The sequence below is a fragment of the Vanacampus margaritifer genome, chromosome 8, assembly GCF_051991255.1.
Source record: "Vanacampus margaritifer isolate UIUO_Vmar chromosome 8, RoL_Vmar_1.0, whole genome shotgun sequence".
Classification (NCBI taxonomy): Eukaryota; Metazoa; Chordata; class Actinopteri; order Syngnathiformes; family Syngnathidae; genus Vanacampus; species Vanacampus margaritifer.
Window position 1 is genome coordinate 18,693,153 of NC_135439.1, and position 19,888 is coordinate 18,713,040.

General features: G+C 40.6%; 2 protein-coding genes across 5 annotated transcripts in view; both read right to left on the bottom strand.

Annotated features, from left to right (window-relative positions):
• ndrg3a (ndrg family member 3a) overlaps positions 1–2,543 on the bottom strand; it is a 34,500-nt gene extending 31,957 nt beyond the window's left edge. Inside the window, exon 1 of one of the 2 annotated variants that reach the window (XM_077572838.1) lies at positions 2,375–2,543. The gene's annotated coding sequence lies outside the window, so the exon portion shown is untranslated. The remainder of the gene's footprint in view (positions 1–2,374) is intronic. The other variant, XM_077572839.1, reaches the window with a different exon arrangement.
• A 780-nt stretch (positions 2,544–3,323) lies between these two features.
• On the bottom strand, positions 3,324–18,717 carry phf20a (PHD finger protein 20, a). 3 transcript variants are annotated; one of them, XM_077573324.1, is made up of 17 exons: positions 18,561–18,717; positions 16,963–17,069; positions 13,421–13,592; positions 12,996–13,080; positions 12,800–12,876; positions 12,163–12,715; positions 12,001–12,051; positions 10,588–10,857; positions 10,056–10,247; positions 9,684–9,779; positions 7,896–8,051; positions 7,375–7,550; positions 7,198–7,297; positions 6,312–6,507; positions 5,735–6,170; positions 5,324–5,504; positions 3,324–4,503 (listed from the first exon to the last, which is right to left on the bottom strand). In XM_077573324.1, the coding sequence occupies exons 2-17, from the start codon at positions 17,043–17,045 to the stop codon at positions 4,361–4,363; spliced, it is 2,967 nt and encodes a 988-aa protein (XP_077429450.1). In that variant the 5' UTR covers positions 17,046–17,069; positions 18,561–18,717; the 3' UTR covers positions 3,324–4,360. The 3 variants fall into 3 exon arrangements, with proteins under 3 accessions (XP_077429450.1, XP_077429449.1, XP_077429451.1); XM_077573323.1 differs by lacking the exon at positions 18,561–18,717 and adding an exon at positions 17,500–17,685; XM_077573325.1 differs by lacking the exons at positions 7,896–8,051; positions 18,561–18,717 and adding an exon at positions 17,500–17,684.
• Between the last annotated feature and the right edge of the window lie 1,171 nt (positions 18,718–19,888).

The following is a 19,888-nucleotide window of genomic DNA, read 5'->3' on the forward strand; positions in this document are numbered from 1 at the left end:
TCATATTGTCTTGATTTAGCAATTCATTTGAGCATTCATCCTATTAAAGGCAAGGCCATTTAAAAAAAAAAAAGAGAAATGTGTGTTTCAAAATGATCATAAGCAGCACAGAAAGGAAATTTAAAATGTAAGTTGCTAAATCTATTTCAAATGACTCAAACATATTTGTTCACTTCTACTACTACATTCCATGACTCTTTGAGCTTCCAGCCAATCCATTTATTGTCCACGGTTAAAATAAGATTGATAATAGCACATTTTAAGGCCTCTTCTAGCACTAAAATGTCTACTGAAACAGTCTAATGCAAAAAACTGAGTAAATTATGAGATGACTGCAAATAATGATTTGAATGATCAATGACCTCACATGCACACAGTAACCTCTCACTGCAATGTTGTATGTCACCAATGTTTAGGATCAGTAAGCAATCTAGTGTTTTTACCTTTAAATAGTAACTTTCTTTCAGACTTGCATAAATCTTAAGAATGCTAAAAAGACTGAAACATGGACCAGTCAGTTCCGTTCCTTTGTAGAAATTAGTCACATAAATTCAATATTGATGGTTACTGCATAAGGATGACAATGTTTCACATGCCTTTGTTGACGGATTTTTTCAAATCTGTTCTTATCTCTCGCCGAATTAACTTCCAAGCAAACTTAGAAAAAAAAATCTTAACTGCTGCGCCATATGTTTTCTATAATAATCAACCAAGAGGAGAACACCTCCTAGGATACAGCAATAAACCCCTTTTAGCTGTGCAAACAAAAGTCTGGCTAAAAGCAACACCACAAGAGCCGTTCTGTCAATAGTTAGCCATGTAGTCTTGCAGTCTGAACAATGACAGTGTTATTAGTGGCAACACATGCCTGCTGGTTGTTTACTGTCAAAGCTCCGGTCAAACTTTCCTGGTCATGTGACTGCTCAAGGAATTGTGGGAGATAAAAAACAACGGGCGCTCAAGGAATTGTGGGAGATAAAAAACAAACGGAATGAAGGTACTGTTATTAGGCCCATGCACCGCCACGGCCAAATTCGATTGAACTGTGTGCAGTGCCCAAAAAGCTGTTTTTTGCAGTGTGGAGCCGTTCTTTTGAGTGATAAAAGTGCCGCAAGTAGCGCGCTCATTAGCATTAGTGAGTCAGACTGAAGTAGATCATTACAATTCTTTGTACATCTATAGATCGAAGCTAAAATCATTGTCAATCAAATCATTTTGAATCAAAAATTGTTCTTAATCGATTCTGAATCAAATCGCAGACCCAAAAATCGGAATCGAATCGAATCGTGAGACATTCAAAAATTCCCACCCCTAGTATATAGTGTCGTGGTAAGTTAAAGTTGCCCTTTGTGTGCTTTGTTGTAAGTGTGTCTGTAATGTATTTGGAGATGTAAAATTAAAGAGGAACAAAGAAACATTTCATAGGAAAGGGCAGGAGTGACATAGAAGCTTTAAGGTTGACTTACAACAACATACCTGAAGCTAACATCTTAAACAAAGCAAATAGACAATGGTCATTTGATAAGAAAACACCTGACGGTTTACTTCCCACCTGTGTGACCTTCGAGGTGCCACCAGTGACATTGTTCACCATGTGCTGACACTACAGTTCTAGAATTTTGAGCTGATTGGACTATAAATGATGGATGCGACCACACAAACTGTCACAGACACACAATTTGCGGGAACAGGTGCCAGTCGGTGTAAAAGTAACCTCTAAAGTGACAACATTAAGAGAACAAAAACTCTTGGGCCTAGTTCATCATGGATAAGTCGCCAACATAACAGTAGTTTGAATGACACCCAAAGGAACACTTTATTAAAATGCTAACACGCCGTTCTGTTGCATCAACGTGAATTCGATTTAAAAAAAAAAGAAGTGATGTCAGAAAATGTATTCATTATGCAATACACATTTTGAAGCGCATATACGCACTCTATGTACAAAGCTAAAGCATACATGTTACTATTTATAGCGAAAGAACTCACTTCCGATGTCATACCATGGTGACCGACGCCGTTTTAATAGAAACAGCGAAGCGTGCGCTTCCATTGGCTTGCGTATAAGGTGACAGAATGGAGACAAAGTAGGCTGAAAAGTGGCGACACGGTGAGGGGAAAAAAGAATAGCAGCACTAGTGGGAACTAATTTGACTGAAACTGTAGGGGACCGTCTCGCTCACTCTCTTCAAACCTAAACGGAGATGTTTGAATGAAAATGTAAACCCTAACCTACATAGCGACGGCGGTCACGACGCGTCCATGACAGCAACACGAACAGGTTGGGGGGGGAGGAGATTATCTCTCTTGGCACATCTGCAACTACTACATTGCGAAAGAAGGGATAACGCAGGACGGCGAATGTAAGACTTACCTTGACGATAACAATACTAGCGTTTCAGTCGAGTCCGCTGTAGGTTTTAGGGTATAATATGAAAAGCGCTGTGCTATTTTACCGTCAAATGTAAGATTCGCCGCACTCGACTCGGCTGCCGCTTCCTCTGCTCCAACTAGTATTTCGACGTGATTGTGGGCGGAACTACACGCTGCGTCTGAGACAGGCGACAGCCAATCGGAGCAGACGCTACGCAGCAAGACAGGAAGAAGAGAAGATAAAGGTCATACTCTGCACTGAATACTGACGACTATGAAATACAGTAATTTAAAAAAAGGAGGGAGATCACGAACAAGTGGTTGTGAATAGGAAGCGACAAAGTATTTATTACTTAACAAATAATCCGTGTGTATTGTTGTGCTGTCCAATCCATATCTATTTAGCGATCTACAGTTGTTCCTCCTACTGCAATTCGTAGTAAAATACGGAGAGAATTAAAAAATTGATATTTTTGGTTTTAACTCAGCAGCTTTGCAATGTTGCCATTCAATGGTTACAAAAGACAGTTTTGGTAAAGCAACTTATGCTGTCAAACATTGAGTGATTAACTAAAACGGCCAGCCATAGCCCATTTCCAATCGGATTATATAACGGTCCGAATCGGCTATGATGAAATCATATCAAGTATGCATGCAACCTTTATAGTGTGACTGTGCTTTTCCTCCCCAGCCGGCAGTGTTTAAAAGTTGTCGGTGAGCACGATCGCCATGCTCGGCGGCACTTCGTCTGAAGCGGAATCAGTCCTGTTGCTGTACTTGTAACTCTGCAAGCTTTTAGTCAGACTGCTGCCCCCAATTTTGATCCGATTGTGTAAGAGGCCAAATCGGCTAAGAAATCATGTTACATCAAAACTGAATGATGCAATTTTAATTTAGTGACAGTGCTGCCGGCTGGATAAACAAGTGAAAAAATTAAATATGGACAAAACTTGACGTGGTTAATAATGATGGTTTATTTATGTACCAACACATTTGTTTGCATTGTTCAATATTTTCCCTGTTCTAAGACAGACAGTACAGTAGCTTAGGACATCTGTGTTGGAGAATATGTTCAGGAAAGAAAAGCACATTTAGATTGACATATTTACATAGTACAATAAACAAACAGGTGACACAAATTTGAACTAAACGACAATTTAATCTTGTCTAAACCGTATTCATCTTATCATCATGGGCAAAAAAGCACAGGATCCAGTCCAGAGCAAGTCTTCAGCGAACCATTAGATGCTACAGTACAGCAACAAAAATGCAGAGGCTGTGAGGAATATTGAAACTGATGAACAAGTAAAAACTAACAAAAGTTGCACACTACTGTATGGAGAAAAGTGTGACCATTTAAGACAAAACACAAATCACGCTTCTCACAATTTCAAAAACTGAAAAGAAAAACAACAAAACAAAGATACCAATGTTTGAAGACGAAAATAACTTCACAGTGTAGAAGAAAATAAAAGATTCAAAGAAGTCAGTTCGTCAAGACTGGTTGTAAAGTGCCGTTACATACTGGGTGTCTTAGAGGGATCAAGACTCTTTTTTTTTGTGAAAAGCAAGAGTATTATCGCACAACTGGAGAACAAACAAATATATTTGAACATTTCCAAAAATAATTTTGTATTTGTTTACGGAACTTAACTGCAAGCAGAATATAAAGCTTGTGTGTAATGCACTATGCACTGAGAGAATTACAAGCCACCTTTAGCTGTACAGGCATACAGAAGGCATCAAGTTGCATGGGAACCATCGAGTAATCTGGTCCAAAGGACTTTCTCCTGCATTTACGAGGTTACTTATTGTGTTTAATCCTGATTCATAATGCTGACTTTCCATACAAGGATGTCAGTGGCTGTAGCATCTGAATTCACCACATAGAACCCTTAATGAAAGAAGAAACAGCTGCAGACATCAGGCCAGAGTCTTGCATTGCCAAACTCTGTGAGATTCCAAACACTGCTGTTCTATGGCGCCCTCATGTGGAGCTGAACAGGGTGAGCTGATGCACCTTTCCCAGCTGTGACATCAGCCGCTTCATGCGGTGTTTGAGCTGAGGCAGACGGGCCAGCGGTTCGGGAGGCTCCAGTTCCCCTGTGTAGTCCAGCCAGCTCTCCAGCACTGAGTACAAGCACAAAACAAATGAGGGTTCAGGAAAGCAATCTTCAGCCTCCTTAGTACATTTTTCATGTCGGCAGGTTTGACAATTTCACTTTGTTAGCTAGTTAACACAAATGTCATGTAAATGTTGGTTAAACACAAAACTATCATTAATACAAAATAGAATGGAACAATACTTTGTGGAACTGGTTGAGCTAGTAATTTATAATCAAATTATTTGCAGTATGGCCACAAAATGCTAGTAGCAACAATGTATTGTTAGCATTATTATATTAATACATTTCAGGAGTTGTTAGGCTATTGATAGAGCTTATGTAAATTCCACCAACAATTGTGTTCCTGAGTTCTTCATATATCACATGTTAACATGTGTTTGGGGGGTGGGGATAAAAAACAAACAAAAAACAGAACAAGAACCTAATGGCAGAATGTGCTCCCGGGTTTCATCAACGGTAGATTTTGAGATAAAAACACCGTTGGATTTGCATCTTGTCCTCGTTAAAAAATAATGTTAGGTAAAAAATATATATATATTTGCAGACAGTTAACAAACACTTCGCATGACTGGGAGGCATACAGTGAAAAAAAAAAGAAAAAAAGTCTACACCCCCCCGTTTAGATGCCAGCAGGGTTTTGAGACTTTAAAAACATGCAACGGTTAAACATATGCCACCTTTTGTGATCTCTAACTTGTACAACTCAAATACATTTGTTTGTATTTGGCATTTGAAAAGCAGTGGTGGACTTAATATCCACTGCGCAAGAATTTTAAGTTCAAGATCTCAAAATACAAGTAAATTAAGGCCAGTAAATGTCTTACCGTCCAACTCCCGCTCAATAAAGTCCATCCTGTGCGAGACCTCATCTTGTACTGCATCTATGTGATCCAGCAAGTTGAGCTGCCACTGTTGTTGTTGCTTGCAGTTATCTGCATCCTCTTCAGGATGACTCCAAGCTTCTCTCTTCATTTCAACGTCAGGCCAAGAGCCTCCCGACGGAGCCTAAACGATCATGTTGTATGAGAGCAAAACAAAAAAGTCATTAATTGCTCCATGTATTATGAATCATACAAACAAAAGGAGCTCCTTGAGGTTAGAAATGAATGAAGATTGTTGGAAAATAAATGTCAGGTGTTGCAACTTCAAGTACCGTACATGCTGAAAATGTAGTGGATCTATACTTTTTGAGTGAGTGCAAAGAAAATACAATATCCTAATTACAAAGAACAAACCTTGTTGCTTATGCTGATAGATTTGGGCTTGTCCGTCTCCAACAGGCTGCCAAAGCGCTGTTCACGCTCCAGCAGCTCTTCAGTGCTTCTCATGCTATCCTCAAGCTCCGAGCCTTGTCGGGTCTCCACCACCAGCCTCTGCTCCACTGCTGGGTAGTAGGTCCGTGGTTTTTGGTAGCAGTGTTCGCTGGTGATGTACGAGTCCTGGAACGACGGGAAGGGGGACGAGGAGGAGGACGAGGTGGCGGCGGCGGCGGCCCGGCTCAGCTTCTCGAGGGCGTTGGACATTAAAATCTCGCCACGACTCATGTCCTCATCAGGAGTAACAGGAGAGGGGGCTGCGTTGCTGCCCCGATAAGAGTCAGAGCAGGTTGGTGGCCTTGCAACTCTCTTCCAAGGTTGGCGCCACAGCTTCAGATCAGGATGTGTGTTGTTCCTAGGTCACAAAACAAAGATAAGACAAACATGAAGACTGGTGGGGGGGGGGGAAGAAACTACTCACTATTAAGAAAAACTGTGTCAATTCCTCCTATTTTAGCTGAAAAACAACAGCTTCATGTGGCCACCCTGCACTCACTGCAAAATGTTCATCTTCAACTGCAGTCCATTGAGAATCTCCACCACATGGTGCACATCTCCTAGCAGCTGGTGAGTGGTGGTGATCTTCTTGGCGTTTTGGTGAGAGTAGTTGTCTTCCAAGAAGGACAGGCCATACATGTGGCCATTGCTTAACCATTCGCGGTCATACCAGTAGCGTAGACTCTGCCTCTGGCCTGGAAATAAACATTCAGTTGCATTAGAACACTACTGGACAGCTGCTCGTTGATGGAGCATCATTCATGTCCTGAATTCTTCTTTTAGGGGAGGAATTATATTAGACAAAAAAACTAAACACTTATCAACTAAATTTTCTGAATGCACACTGAGACTGAAGTAGTACAGAATACAGAATTAATACAGAAGTAATACTGAATTAATCAGTTCGAGAACCAAATCACCTTTGTTTATATGGTTCTGCAGACAATTTTGACAATAATAAACATGTAAAAAATTGAGAAATAATAATAATAAAACAATAATTCCTTTATCTTCCTAAATTCAATTAATATGCGATGCTACATTTTCACATTTCAAAAACATTACTAAAGTTTTGTACATTAAATACAGTACAACCACTGTGATGAGTTATAAATCACACATGGAGGTACTTTAAAAAAAAAAGAGGACGTTTTTCCTAAGAAAATTGAGGTTAGATTTCTGTAAAAGATAGTTCATGAAACAAATATGTTCTCAATATTCATGCATTTCTTTGCAAAATAGCAATTTATTGTGCGTATTGATTATGCTATGCTTTTACTTGACATCGAATTGGGCTGTATATGGCCCCTAACTAACAATAGGTTTTACATCCCTGCTACAATGAACATAAGAACAAAGCGTTGCGACTCAAAAGGTGCTCTCACCTGGCGGGTCTCTGCAAATATAACAAGCGTATCTGTCGGGAACATTGTCTTCCAGCAAGCCCATGCATGTGCCATGCTGCCAACACAAGCAGTCTTCACACTGAAAAGACAAGACACAGTGAGAGACTCAAAGAAAATCCTTGAAAATGTACCCATCATATGATCCTAAATAATGACCTGGATCATGAAATCATTCTCCTCTTCCACCTCACAGATGCATCGTACAATCTCTTGGTCGTTGCTATCAGCACCACAGTCCAGGCTCAAAGGTGGCGATGTCACATCCACATCCCCGTAGTCCTCGTCACTCCACCCACAGCTGTCAGTGGACCAGTCACTTAAGCTGTCATCATCTACAGAAATAAAGACAAACCAAACAATCAAAGAATTTGAGTTTGTCGATCTAAATCTGAATGCTTCTGCTCCGATTGTCCTAATCTATAACTGTTGGAACTTGCACAAATATTTGTGGAATACATGATGAAGTGACGAGTAAATGATGGCTCAGAAGTTAATCAAGCGTCAGTACATTTAAGCAGTGATGTTAACAGGTTTGTTGTGCAGTACAAGAGCAACACTAGAAGACAAAAATCAGGTGTGATACAGCTAATGATGGATCTAGCATAAAAGGGACAGAAGAGAAAGCCATGAACATACACACCGTACAAACAAGTACACGCACACCATCAGATACCCACCATCCACATTTATCGGCACCGAGTTGCTGTATCCAGGCCTGCAGCGGTAGGCCTCACGCTTGTAATTGTGTGAGGGGGGATATTTGAATGGCATTTTCAATTTGGGTGGAGGGCACAGTACTGAGAAGTCAATATTCTCCTCAATATCTGTGCAGTCTGTTAATACAGGGAAGGGGGGTGGGGGGTGGGGAAGCAGATGTAGATCAAGTTTGAACATTAATTTCATTTGACATATTCCCATCAGGGGGAGACAAACATTTTTGGAACAATGGGATCAATTAAGAACAATTAAGGACAAGCTGTGTTTTGAGATTGTTAAAAATATTTAGGGACAGCTCTCTCAGTATGATGTAATACGCTTATACTATTAGAAAGCACAATACTGACTAGTGGTGCAAGGGATCAGCGTTGATCCATGGTCGCTTCGGATTGCCTACGATCCGCGGATTGGTTAGTGGGGGGGGGGGGGGCAACAACAAAGTGCGCATTCACCGTGGACTCCATTCAGACATGTCACGGAAGCCAAAACATACTCAACGTATCACCGTTTACGCTCAGGCTAACTTCAAAATAAAGTTTATTTACATTGATGGCAATTTACATTAGTGGACATTTACTTTGAAAGTGGCCCACGTTGTGGCATTATGGCTGAATTGACTTTTTAGACGTTTGTAGTTTTGATTGACATTAAAGTTGCGACCAACATCAACACAACGCTATCCCGAACTCATATTCAATCGCCAATTTAGGACGCTAAGAAACTGCTAATTAATGACCTCGCCATTGTATGATACGGCGTATCATACAATGTCTGACGTACGTGGCTACTGGCTAACTGTTAGCATTAACTACGGGTGCCTGGACTCGAAGGAGTTCTTCACATTATCAATTTGGCACCTCACTAGGCAGACCCGTTCGGGAAAGGCAGGCCTTGTTGTACAATACTTCGAGCTGATTAGACGATGCTGCATCTTCGCACATTTTGTTTTGACCTATCAAAGCAACGAATGAAAATCGCGTTTTTCGTCTCGTTTTAGGGAGGGGCACAAACATCTAACGCATAAAAATGCACAAACTGTTCAAATTCAACAAGGAAACGGTGAGTAATTCTGCGAGAACATAATTGCAGCATCCATTCGTCTGTTAGGTTTGTTTGTTTCCCCCCGCCATCGGCGCTTATTGGTTTCGTCCTGCCTAAACAACGCCTGATTGGTCCGATTGAAAAAAGATCGGCTGCAAAACGTGTCAGCGGGAGCGGTACAAGATGTATTAAATTGTATGAAAAACACCCTAAGTGTGGCAGCTAGCTCATCATGCACTGTTCCTAACCTCAAAATGTCGGTGTCATAAACACTTTGTTTTTGCGGTGTGTTCAAATGAATATAGGCAGAAAATAATTTATTTTCTGATTATAAGTTTTGTTTTACACATCCCAACTTCATTATAATGCACTGGTTATGAATTCCAGTTAACAATGTGGGACTTTGTGTTTGGATTAGTCATTATCAGTGTCACAACACAATCTGATTTTGTAGTCACCAGTACTGAGGAGCTGTCATGGAATTTAACCGGTTATGAACGTGATACAAAGTTATTGGGTTGGCCTAGTGGGTTCATTAGCAGAAGTAACACTTATCCCACACACGGAGAGGCTCAGCAACCACGTCAACAGGACAAAATGGAGGGCTTCACACTTTGCAGCCAAGCCACTTCCACAAAGTAACACAGCAAGTGCACATGCAAAGCAGCAGCGATGTGATGAGCTTGATGAACACAATCCCTGCTTACCAGACTGCGCCGCCTTCTTTTTCTTCCTCTTCTTAAGCTTAATGCGAAGGAAGTCCTTTTGTTTGGGTTTTTCTTTTGGTCTATCTTTGACCGGACCTGGAAAAGTTGCAAGCTTTGATTTTCCAATTTAACATCATTACAGTGTTCTCCTGCTGTAGTAAATATCTGCAAGTAGTTGATGCCTAAAAATACCACAAAATGGTAGCAAAGTAAGCTTCTCATTTCAGTTCAACATAGCCAAGATGTCACAAGATATGAAAATAAGAATAGCAAATAGGTGAATCTCCAAGTAGCAAATGACAACTATGTGAGGGATCACTATCCATTTTCAACTCAAAAGAATTTGGAAGTAATTTGGGAATTGTTACTGACCCATATCAAAGCCAAACTTGTCTGACTCTTTATCCTGCAGCGGGCATCCATTCTTGTCAAGCTGGTTCTCTTTGCTTTTCTCCCTTAGTAGCACTCTCTGCTGATGGCCATGTGCGCTGATTGCAGAGGGAGCGGAAGTACGTCTGCCTGCAGCCTTTATTTCACCCCGAGTAGCCGCAGCAGCTACTGTGTCTGCACAAAATGTAAGGCATTGAGTAAGTATGAGACCGTTAGCATGTAGCATTGTGGGTTGGGCACAATGTGCTTTTATCCCACTTTGATTCTTAAAAGTGATTATTTGGATGCTATTTTACGTTAGCTTTTTTAACAAGTTGAACGATGAGGGCATCAACAGACAATTTTTATTTACAGCAAAAATGCACATCACCTGAGTCAAATTTAGTTGACAATGACATTTATTGATAGTAATAAACTGGTACCATTTACTGCTACATAGCTGTGTAAACTATTTTCAAACTAACAGCAATGAGAAGCAAACACATTCAGGACATAAAATGAGAGCAAAACTCACGCATCGAAGCAGAGATGGTTCGTCTTCTCTTGGGGCCATCCAAAGCGGTGCAAGTAGCCTGTTTCTCCGCCGACCTGGTGTGGCTGCTCCTCGTGGGGCTGCACTCGGCCTCCAGAGGCTGCTCCTCGCCGTGGTAATATTTCATATGGTAATGCAACAGCTTCGCCTTACGGAAGGACTTTGTGCAGCCGGTGGCGCTACATTTGAACGGGTTATGGTCGAGGTTGATGGAAAGGACGGGGGGAGGTTGGTTTTTGATCACCCTGTACACTGCGTTGTGGAAGCACAAGTCAGGCACAAGTTAGGCAGCACAGTTCAAAATAGCTGCTCATACACTTTTTCTCCAGAGGTTTGGCACACTTCTGAAAACTGAAATTAAAATTTTCAAAATACAATGGACAAATCCCAAAACCACCTTACAAATGGTGTCAACTGAATGGCATTTCTCATTGCTTTCATAGAATTGCCAATAACTTGTCTCACTTGCCTCAGTGGATCTGTGCAAATGGTTGTGTACATTTAGCCTACACAATGTGCCCACATTTAGCACATGTACCAAATGAATAGATCTTGCTGATCGAACTGGATTAGTTTTTCCGTCTAAAGGTTGTCCTCCCCAAAACATGTCAACAGGATTTCAGTGTGTAAGTCATAATAAGAAAAATCATCTGTTCAATTGTCAAAATGTGAATTTACATCCTGGCCATCTCATTAGGGCCTGGTTTACAACCCATCCAAGGACAGAGAGCAGAGTATGGATGGCCAACAGAATGATTGAGGACGATGGCCAAGATTTTGACTAGTGAAAGTGTTACAGTAGTTGGTTCTTCATTTACGTGTGCTAGATATCATTTTATTTTTTCATTAATATACAGAATTCGGCTTACACCTTCTTTTGCTGCACTCCACTGTGTAAGTAACTTTGTGTAAATAAAAACTGTTGCAATTTGCTTGACTGTGATTGGAGTATGCCAAACTGCAAACTTTGAAAAATGCTCTTGTAAAATCATTTTTCCTCTACTGTTGTGACAAAACATCAAATCATTTTGACTTGCACTGCTCACACAATGCCAAAGGGATGATGCATTGTAGGGGCACTGACTACTTATATGACATAGAAATTTGATTTTGACACATTAAGTAAGCTGTTTTGGATCCATGGTGTTGTGCAAAATCATCCTAGTTTGGCAAAAGCACTAAGTAAATGCAGATGATCCAAAGCAATGGAGAAAGATCCTTGCAGTTGTGACAGTACTCTTTGTTTGGGATAGATTTGTGCGTTTGCTAATGAACTGATAGGTTGTGCACAAATGTAAGTCTGTTTGGCCAAATGAGCTTACAGTTTTGAAAATGTAATTTCAGTTTCAAGAAATGTGCCAAACCTATGGAGAAAAACTGTCATTCAAAACTTACGTGGTTCCCTGCTAAATCTGTTGGGGTTGTGGAAACCCTGCTTCCTCACAGCTGTTAAAAACAGGAAAAACACCATCAACTCTGATAATGTCTCGTCACAATGTTTTGCTGCACATGATTTTCAATTTTTTCCCCCCGTTTTGCTGTATTATTGAGACTTACGCTTGACAGTCTGAGGCGGCGGTGATACATCAGGCTGCAAGGTCTCTGATTTGATGTTTGGTTTCTGCTCCAAATCTTCATTGGATTCGCCAGGGGTTGTCTGCTCTGGTTGATCAGGCACCTCTGTGTATGGCTTCACTGAGTCAGTGTATGGCTGTGTTGCATTCGCCTCCATTTCCACTTCCTCTTCTTCCTTTTTCACATCTCCATTTTCATAACATTTTTCATCATGACAGTCTTTGACGCCATTTGTAAGTTGGCTGCCATCTTCTGCATCACTGAGCTTCTTCTGCTCCGACTGCCCGGATTTCTCTTCTGGCTGTTTCCGAGCGGGCGAGGCCTCCATTTTACCATTTGCTCTCTTGTTTTTGCCGTTCACCATCCTCACTTCCCGCTCCTCCTCTTCACTGTTACTGTCATTCTCCTGGTCGGAGGTGCTGCGTCTAGCCCGCTTGTTCCTGGGCTCACCGTTCACTGGAGGTCTCCGGTCTTTGCGGTTTGGGACTCTCCTAACCATGTTTCTATCAGAACTACGAGACTTTCCCGCACCTCTCTAATAGTGAGCAAACAAAGAGACTGGATAAGAAACGGATAGCCGAGTAGCAATAGACAATGGCTATGGTTGTTTAACACGTACCTCTTTAATAAAAGGTTTCACGTGTATTCCTTTCACTGTCTGAATGACGCCATCAAAGAACTTCACAGTGTAAGACACTGAGGCAGGATGAAGGAGGGGGAAAAAAATATATATTTATAATTAAACCGATTTTAAAAAGTAGCTTATTTCATGCTATACAATACAAGGTGCCATTTTTTTTTTTAAATTTACCTACCATCTTTATTGACCGAGATGACTTTAGCAGGATAGAAACGGCAGTCAGACCAGCTTGCCAAGACCTTGTCATTCACTTGAAAACCCTAACAAGACCAAAGAGAAACACTTAAGTCCTAGCCAACACATCATTTGTTACTGTTGAAGCACTGAAAATAAGGATTGTATAGATCCTTGCAGGACTTCTTAGCTTTCAATAGTATTTTGAAGCCGTACACACATCAAAAAGAAGCCTGTATAAAATAATTCCTGCTACTGTGACACTTTAGTTCGATCCCCTTTATTTACTTGTTCTTACTTGTGTTTGTTTCAAATAATGTCTTGACACAGAAGAGAAAACAGTACTGTCTTCTGAGCCAACCGGTTTAGAATACCCTGTTTTTCAAAGGGTAAAAAAAACAAAACACAAAAAGTGACTTGGCTTACAGGCACAGGAGCGTCGTCCTGCAAGCCTTGACGCCTCAGTTGGACCCTCTCTACGGGTCTCAGGTAGGGACTTGTCCACTCAAACCACTCGTCATAACGATGACTCCACTGACGGTAATGAACTAGAACTTTCTCATCATCGTAATCAATCTTCTCTATGTTGGCAGCATACCTAAAGAACAACGAAAGTCAGTTAGGAAATAAGGTTACATTGGTATTTTGAAGTTTCTAGTACAAGCGAAAAAGTAAAAAAAAACAAATATTTGTTTTTAAATTATATAACAGCCACATAAGTTTGCGTAATTAGAGTCAATATTTTGACTATGATAAGAATTATTACCTCAATGATTTACCTCTAAAAATAAATCATAAAAGCATCTTTATCGGAGTTGTTGTATACTACTCATAAAAAGATAAGGGGTATTCAAAAATCAAACACATTTGGGGAATTTGGCTATTCTGCAAAAAGAAACACTGAACAGTAGGACAAGTGCATGAAAAAAAACCTGTTAAATCAAGGTCACCAGCTGTGAAGCATTTTAGGATTTCAACTAATGTTAATATTTTTTTGTAAGTAGTATACAATGATTTTTGTATTTTATTTCAATGATGAAACATCTTTCATTCACTGTACATTAGATCATGAATGTGAGGTTTTGAAGTTATGAACAGCGCAGTTAGCACTGTGCCTATTGTTGTTCACATGAAGGACCTTCAAGTGGTTTTCAGACACATAACGACTGTAATTATGACTAACAATTTGATTGGAGTAGTTAATGCAATGGCATGTTCACACTTATGTAAAAATTTGGGTTGCATCATTGCTGTAGGAACGGAACTCCCAACCCGGATCATCTAAACAAAAAGCTAATGACTAATAAATGACCAGAGAAGCTTGCCATCACACGGCACTTTTACCCTTTCAGTTCCCTCTCCGCTATGTGTCTGTAAGGTATCTTAAAGAGTGAGTTCTGAGTAGCATTCATGTTTAATTCTAATTCAATTTACACACTAACTTCTATATGTATGTTCCCCACTGTACAGATAAATAAACCTCACACATAGAAGGAAAAATGTCAGCGTGATGAGTTGCACAAACAGCCACTGAGCTAAAAATAAATATAAAAAATGGCTGTGAGGGTTCATCAACCCTCCTCCAGTAACAAAAGTCCTAACATTTGGCTTTTTTTTAAGGTGGTTAAATGGATCCTTGCCATTTTCAGCAGTAAAAAGTTAATATTTTGTCCAGAATGAATTTGATAACCCCCCCATATGCAATTAATACCTTTAAAAATATTTTTTTCAACTTGCTGTCGACTGAAGATGACATCACCTATGCCAGGGAAATAGGTAACGACCAATCATGGCTTAGTTTGCTGACCAAGCCGAGATCACTGGTAAGCCATGATTGGTTGTTACCTATTTCCTCAGCACAGGTGATGTCATCTTCAGTCAACAGCAAGTGAAAAATTTATAATAATACATCGGATTTATATAGCGCTTTTCTAGACACTCAAATACGCTTTACAGTGGAATGGATACATTATTCATGCACTCACACATTCACACTGAGGTGGCGGTAAACTACTTAAGTAGCACCAGTGTGGGGAACACTGGAGGCAATGTGTGTGAAGTGCCTTGCCCAAGGACACCATATCTGGTCCCAATACTCGTGTAACCCTTGGCAAAACAAAAAAAAAATGTGCATGATTCACATCCACGTGTCCACATGCTCTCCAGCATGGTTGCTGGACTGTTACCATTACTCTCTTAATTTTGGGGGTAACAAAGAAGCTGACCATGTTCTTCCAACTAAACTCCGTCCAGATCCTGGAGTGAGTGGATGTGTACTGCGTTTTACAAATACTCCACCATTCTTCCTCATTTATTGGCTGTTTTAGCTCCCTTTTCCTTGATGTAAAGGGATGAATGCCTCTGAAGCGACATCAAGCTTTTTTTTTTTTACATATCTGAAATTGCGCTGCAATTTTCCCCCTTATAAACCTTCTTAAATATCCCAACGACCTTATGTTCTGTGGTGGATTTGACCTCTTTTTCAAAATAGTCCTTTAGCTGCAGGTACAGAAAATAGTCATGTCCCTGCAATCCAAATCTATCCTTTAACTCTACAAAACGCCGCAGTTTACCTTGTTCCACTATCATGCACAGTGCTGTTATTCCTTTGTTTGCCCATTGCTTGAACCCTTTGTCATTCACCCCAGGAATAAACCTTTCATTAAATGCAAACCAACTCAAAGCCCTCACTTCCCTTTCCAACTCATATCTTTTCACAACCATGTTCCATACTTCCATTGTAGTTTGATGATCCCACCCAGTTGATTACTTAATTGTTTTAATAAACCCTTGTGTGCTATTAAATTCCGTACCTCAGTGTTTGCCTTCCCAAATTCTGTATTTTTCCATTTTGCAACATAACCCTCCTTACACCAGTAAATCAAGGGTCTAATTTGTGCCGCATAGAAATATTTTTGGGAGGCTTGGTAAAGCCAAGCCCCTCTCTTTAGGAAGCTGCAAAGTTTTGTATCTTATTCTGGGTTTCTTCCCTCCCCATATGAAGCTCGATATCCACCTATCCCACTCCACAAATAGTTTTTTGGGGAACCAGCACTGGTAGAGAAAAGTTGCAACCTTTTTACTCAATGCATTAATTAATGAATTTATTTATTTTACAAAAGGGTGTTGGAAAAAATATATACAAATCGCTGTCATTGCGCATAATCTTCATACCTTCAAAATCATTATTTTTCAGGAGACCCTAAAAACATCAGAGATCAAACAATTTTCTAAACTTCAGATTGATCAATAATGTGTAAAAATAACACTCAAACGTGGACTGACTAATAGTATAGATCTGTGGGAAAATGTGAAATTGTGACAGAGGAGATTTTAACCTGGTGGCAAGTAACACTGGGTAGCCACTCATTTCGTTCCATGCCCTAGCCCCGCCCCAATCATGAGAGCTGCGTTGAACATTTATATGCAACAAAACTGCCCCAAAACACCACAACACGATATTAATATCCACAACGGATTTGTGGATATTGAACAAATATTCTAAATGTGATATGCAAACATTCATTAAATGCTTTACTTTAATGCATGAAATTATGTTTATTGCTCAAACACAAGCTGTGCTACCTTAAACGTGGCCATCCGCTGTCACGCTAAAGGTAAATCTATGGTCAAAATTGAGATTAATCTGCGTTAATTCATGATTAATGTGATAATTTGGGGTGATTAATCAATCATTAACGCTTTAACTTTGACAGCACAAATTCTAACCAAAGAATGTTACATTTTACCTTTAGTAGGAACTGGGAACTGTTTTAAACTACATTAGCGGTCTCAAAGTAAAAAACAAAACAAAAACATTGCATGTACAGTTTGTCGTGTTTGACTTGTACACAACGGACAAGGAGACTACAACCACTACAATCACTGTCCTAGGAAGGAAATCAAGCAAATGTGAACGTGGTGACAAGTTACAAGGATGGAAAAGCATGAATGAGGCCATGACTCACCAGTTTTTGAGGCTATCTCTGGCCTCAAGCTGAGCTCCCACCTCAAATGTTATCCCTCTTCTGTTAGGGGGCGTCTTACTCATACTGCCCACATCAAGGCTCTCTTCCTGTACACACACAAACACACACATCCACCCATGAAGGCACTATTCAAAAACTATACTACTCATAAATGACACCATTTTGTACCACGAATCTCTATCACTACCACTGTAGCCCAACTGAGCATCTTGTGTGTGGGGAAAATATAGGACAGTGACAAAGCACACAGATCGATTGGAAGATGATGCGAGGGGAAAATAACAAGCTGGTGAGCCAGGCCCCTTAAATGGTAATGAGATGAGCTTAAGTCATGTTAAAATTCAGGATCAGCATCCCCCTCACCTTTATGAAAGAATTTACATCAACCGTAGTATCTAAACATGTCCAATGAGAGACGGTCAGCACCAAGTGCAGCCCATCATACAACCACGATATTCCATCATTCATATCCTAATTGTGGAAATATACATTAACTATAGAATACAAATATCTTACTTGCTTAAAGGGCGACATCGCACAACAACCTACAAACCGGATATGTTCACGCTTCTCGGCCCACGTGCTTTCTCATCAGCCGATCCCACGTTCAGACACAATAGGAGACAATGGTAACCGGTCCAGTACAAGGCCGGCGCCGTCTGGCGCAGGTCGCCGATTAACATTTACGTTACGCTTGAAAAGTGATCAACTACAAACATAGTCATGGAAATGGGTGTGTTTTATGGTCAGATCAAGGACATAACAGCGCCAAGGCTGACACAAGAAACGAGACTTGGAGGAAGGAAGGGGGGGTGGGGGTGGGATGCCATGCCGCCACCGATAAAATACACACGACGACAGGGTTTAACATTGAAGTAGCAATCAGTTACAAATTATCCATGTAAAATTAATGTCATTGTGCGATTATATAAAATTAATTGAATGTACACGCACGATTGTGCCCAAATTTGAAAAACTAAACAAAACTCAAGCATCGAATAAGATCAGCTTAATATTTTATTGCATACAATTATTTGCTGTGCTGTTTTTGGCCACATCAGCCAGGCCAGGACTTGACACTTTATTGTACAGTAGTGTTTTATAATCAGAAGGCGTAGCGCGAAAACCCTTTGCATACGTCAGGCTGAACGCAAATGTGATTGGTGGAATGAGTCTCACGTGGGCGGGAAGAAGCATTCGGATTGGCCGTGAAGCCGTCACTCAAGCGAGAGCGCTGGGGCCTCGCGCAAAGGCCTTTACTTCTCCATACTTTTCTCCGTGGGAGCGCGGCGGCGTGGGAACACAAAGCATTTAACTTCTCCAACTACGACACCATACAGCCACCTCAAGGATCCAAGCGGGGAGCGAGATGATAACACACATCAACAAAGTCACGAATCTCGCCCCCAGCGGCCTCAATCAACACCGTGTTAGCCACTTCGTCACATTTGTTTTGAACTCAAAAAGCCGACATGCGGCACCACGCCAGCTACGATGTTGTTGCGTCCACCGAAAGGGTCGATTTCGCCAATTATGTACTCGGAAGTGCGACGAGGAATGCGGTTTGGGCTTCTTACCTGTTCCCCAGTCACCTTTAGTCCGGTTGGGTGTCAAATATGAGGCGAAATCCTTTCAAGACCAGGTACCGCCGCCTCTGCCTGTCTGCTTCACAGATCACGCAGTTGAATTTCTCAGTTGCATTCACCACCGGCGCGGGCTGCGTGGAGCACATGTACGCATGCGCGAACAACGGTCCCGCGCGTCATCGTCTCGATCTTATTTGTTTATTTTACAAAAAATATATTTTAATATTTGATAGTTTAGATAATTTGCATTGTTTAAAGTAAATCAACGAATTACTTAATGTAACTAATATTACATTTAATACACGTATTGTTTATTAGAATTAGAATTCATTTGACTATCAACATACACAAGTACTTATCCAGTGTTAGCAGATTTGGAAGCTAATTACATCACACAAGACTATAATTGTTCTTCTGTAAAATGGAATCCTATCCTATGGCCTGGGGAAGATACACCCTATCCCATAAGTCATTGTCGTGGGGGGGGGGGTGGGGTGCTGGAGCCTATCCCAGCTGGCTTCGGGCAGTAGGCGAGGTACACCCTGAACTGGTTGCCAACAGGGACGAACAACCATCACACTCACACATTATGTACAATTTAGAGTGTTCAATTAACCTGCCATGCATGTCTTTGGAATGTGGGAGAAAACCCACGCAAGCACCGGGAGAACATGCAAACTCCACCCAGGATGGCTGAAGCCCGGACTCGATCTCACGTCTTCTGCACTGTGAGGCGGACGTGCTAACCAGTCACCCACCGTGCCGCCCGTCTGTCCATAATATTAAATACAATTTTCAAATGTTGACATTGCTCTTACTGCAACTGAAACACAAAAGTAAATTAATTTTCACAAACACTTGCCTGTGACAAATCACATTTGCAAAGGTTCTAAAATGTGTTTAACTATTAAAGTATTTTAAATCAGTAAAGGTTGACACGCACATACAAAAATCAAAATTGAATTACATTGGGCTTTGGGTCGATGTAATTAGATTTTCTGAGGATTATTTTGATTTCAAAATGTGATTAAATGTCGTTTGTTTTCACCTTGTGAAGGGAGCATTGCATTGTGTTGCATCGCAGAAAGAGAAATGCCCGGATGTTTGGAATTGTCAATACTGTACTCGTAAGAGTTGAACGCAGAATATTATCCTGGCAAAGTCAGCTAAATTGCTAATCAACTGGTACTACATTTCTTACCATTAATTAGCCAATAGGTTGTGTGAGAACAACTGGGCACTCATTATATAACAAGGTTAGCTATTCATAATTTTAGTTTGACTGTTATTTTATGTGTATTCATATTCTTTAAAAAAGG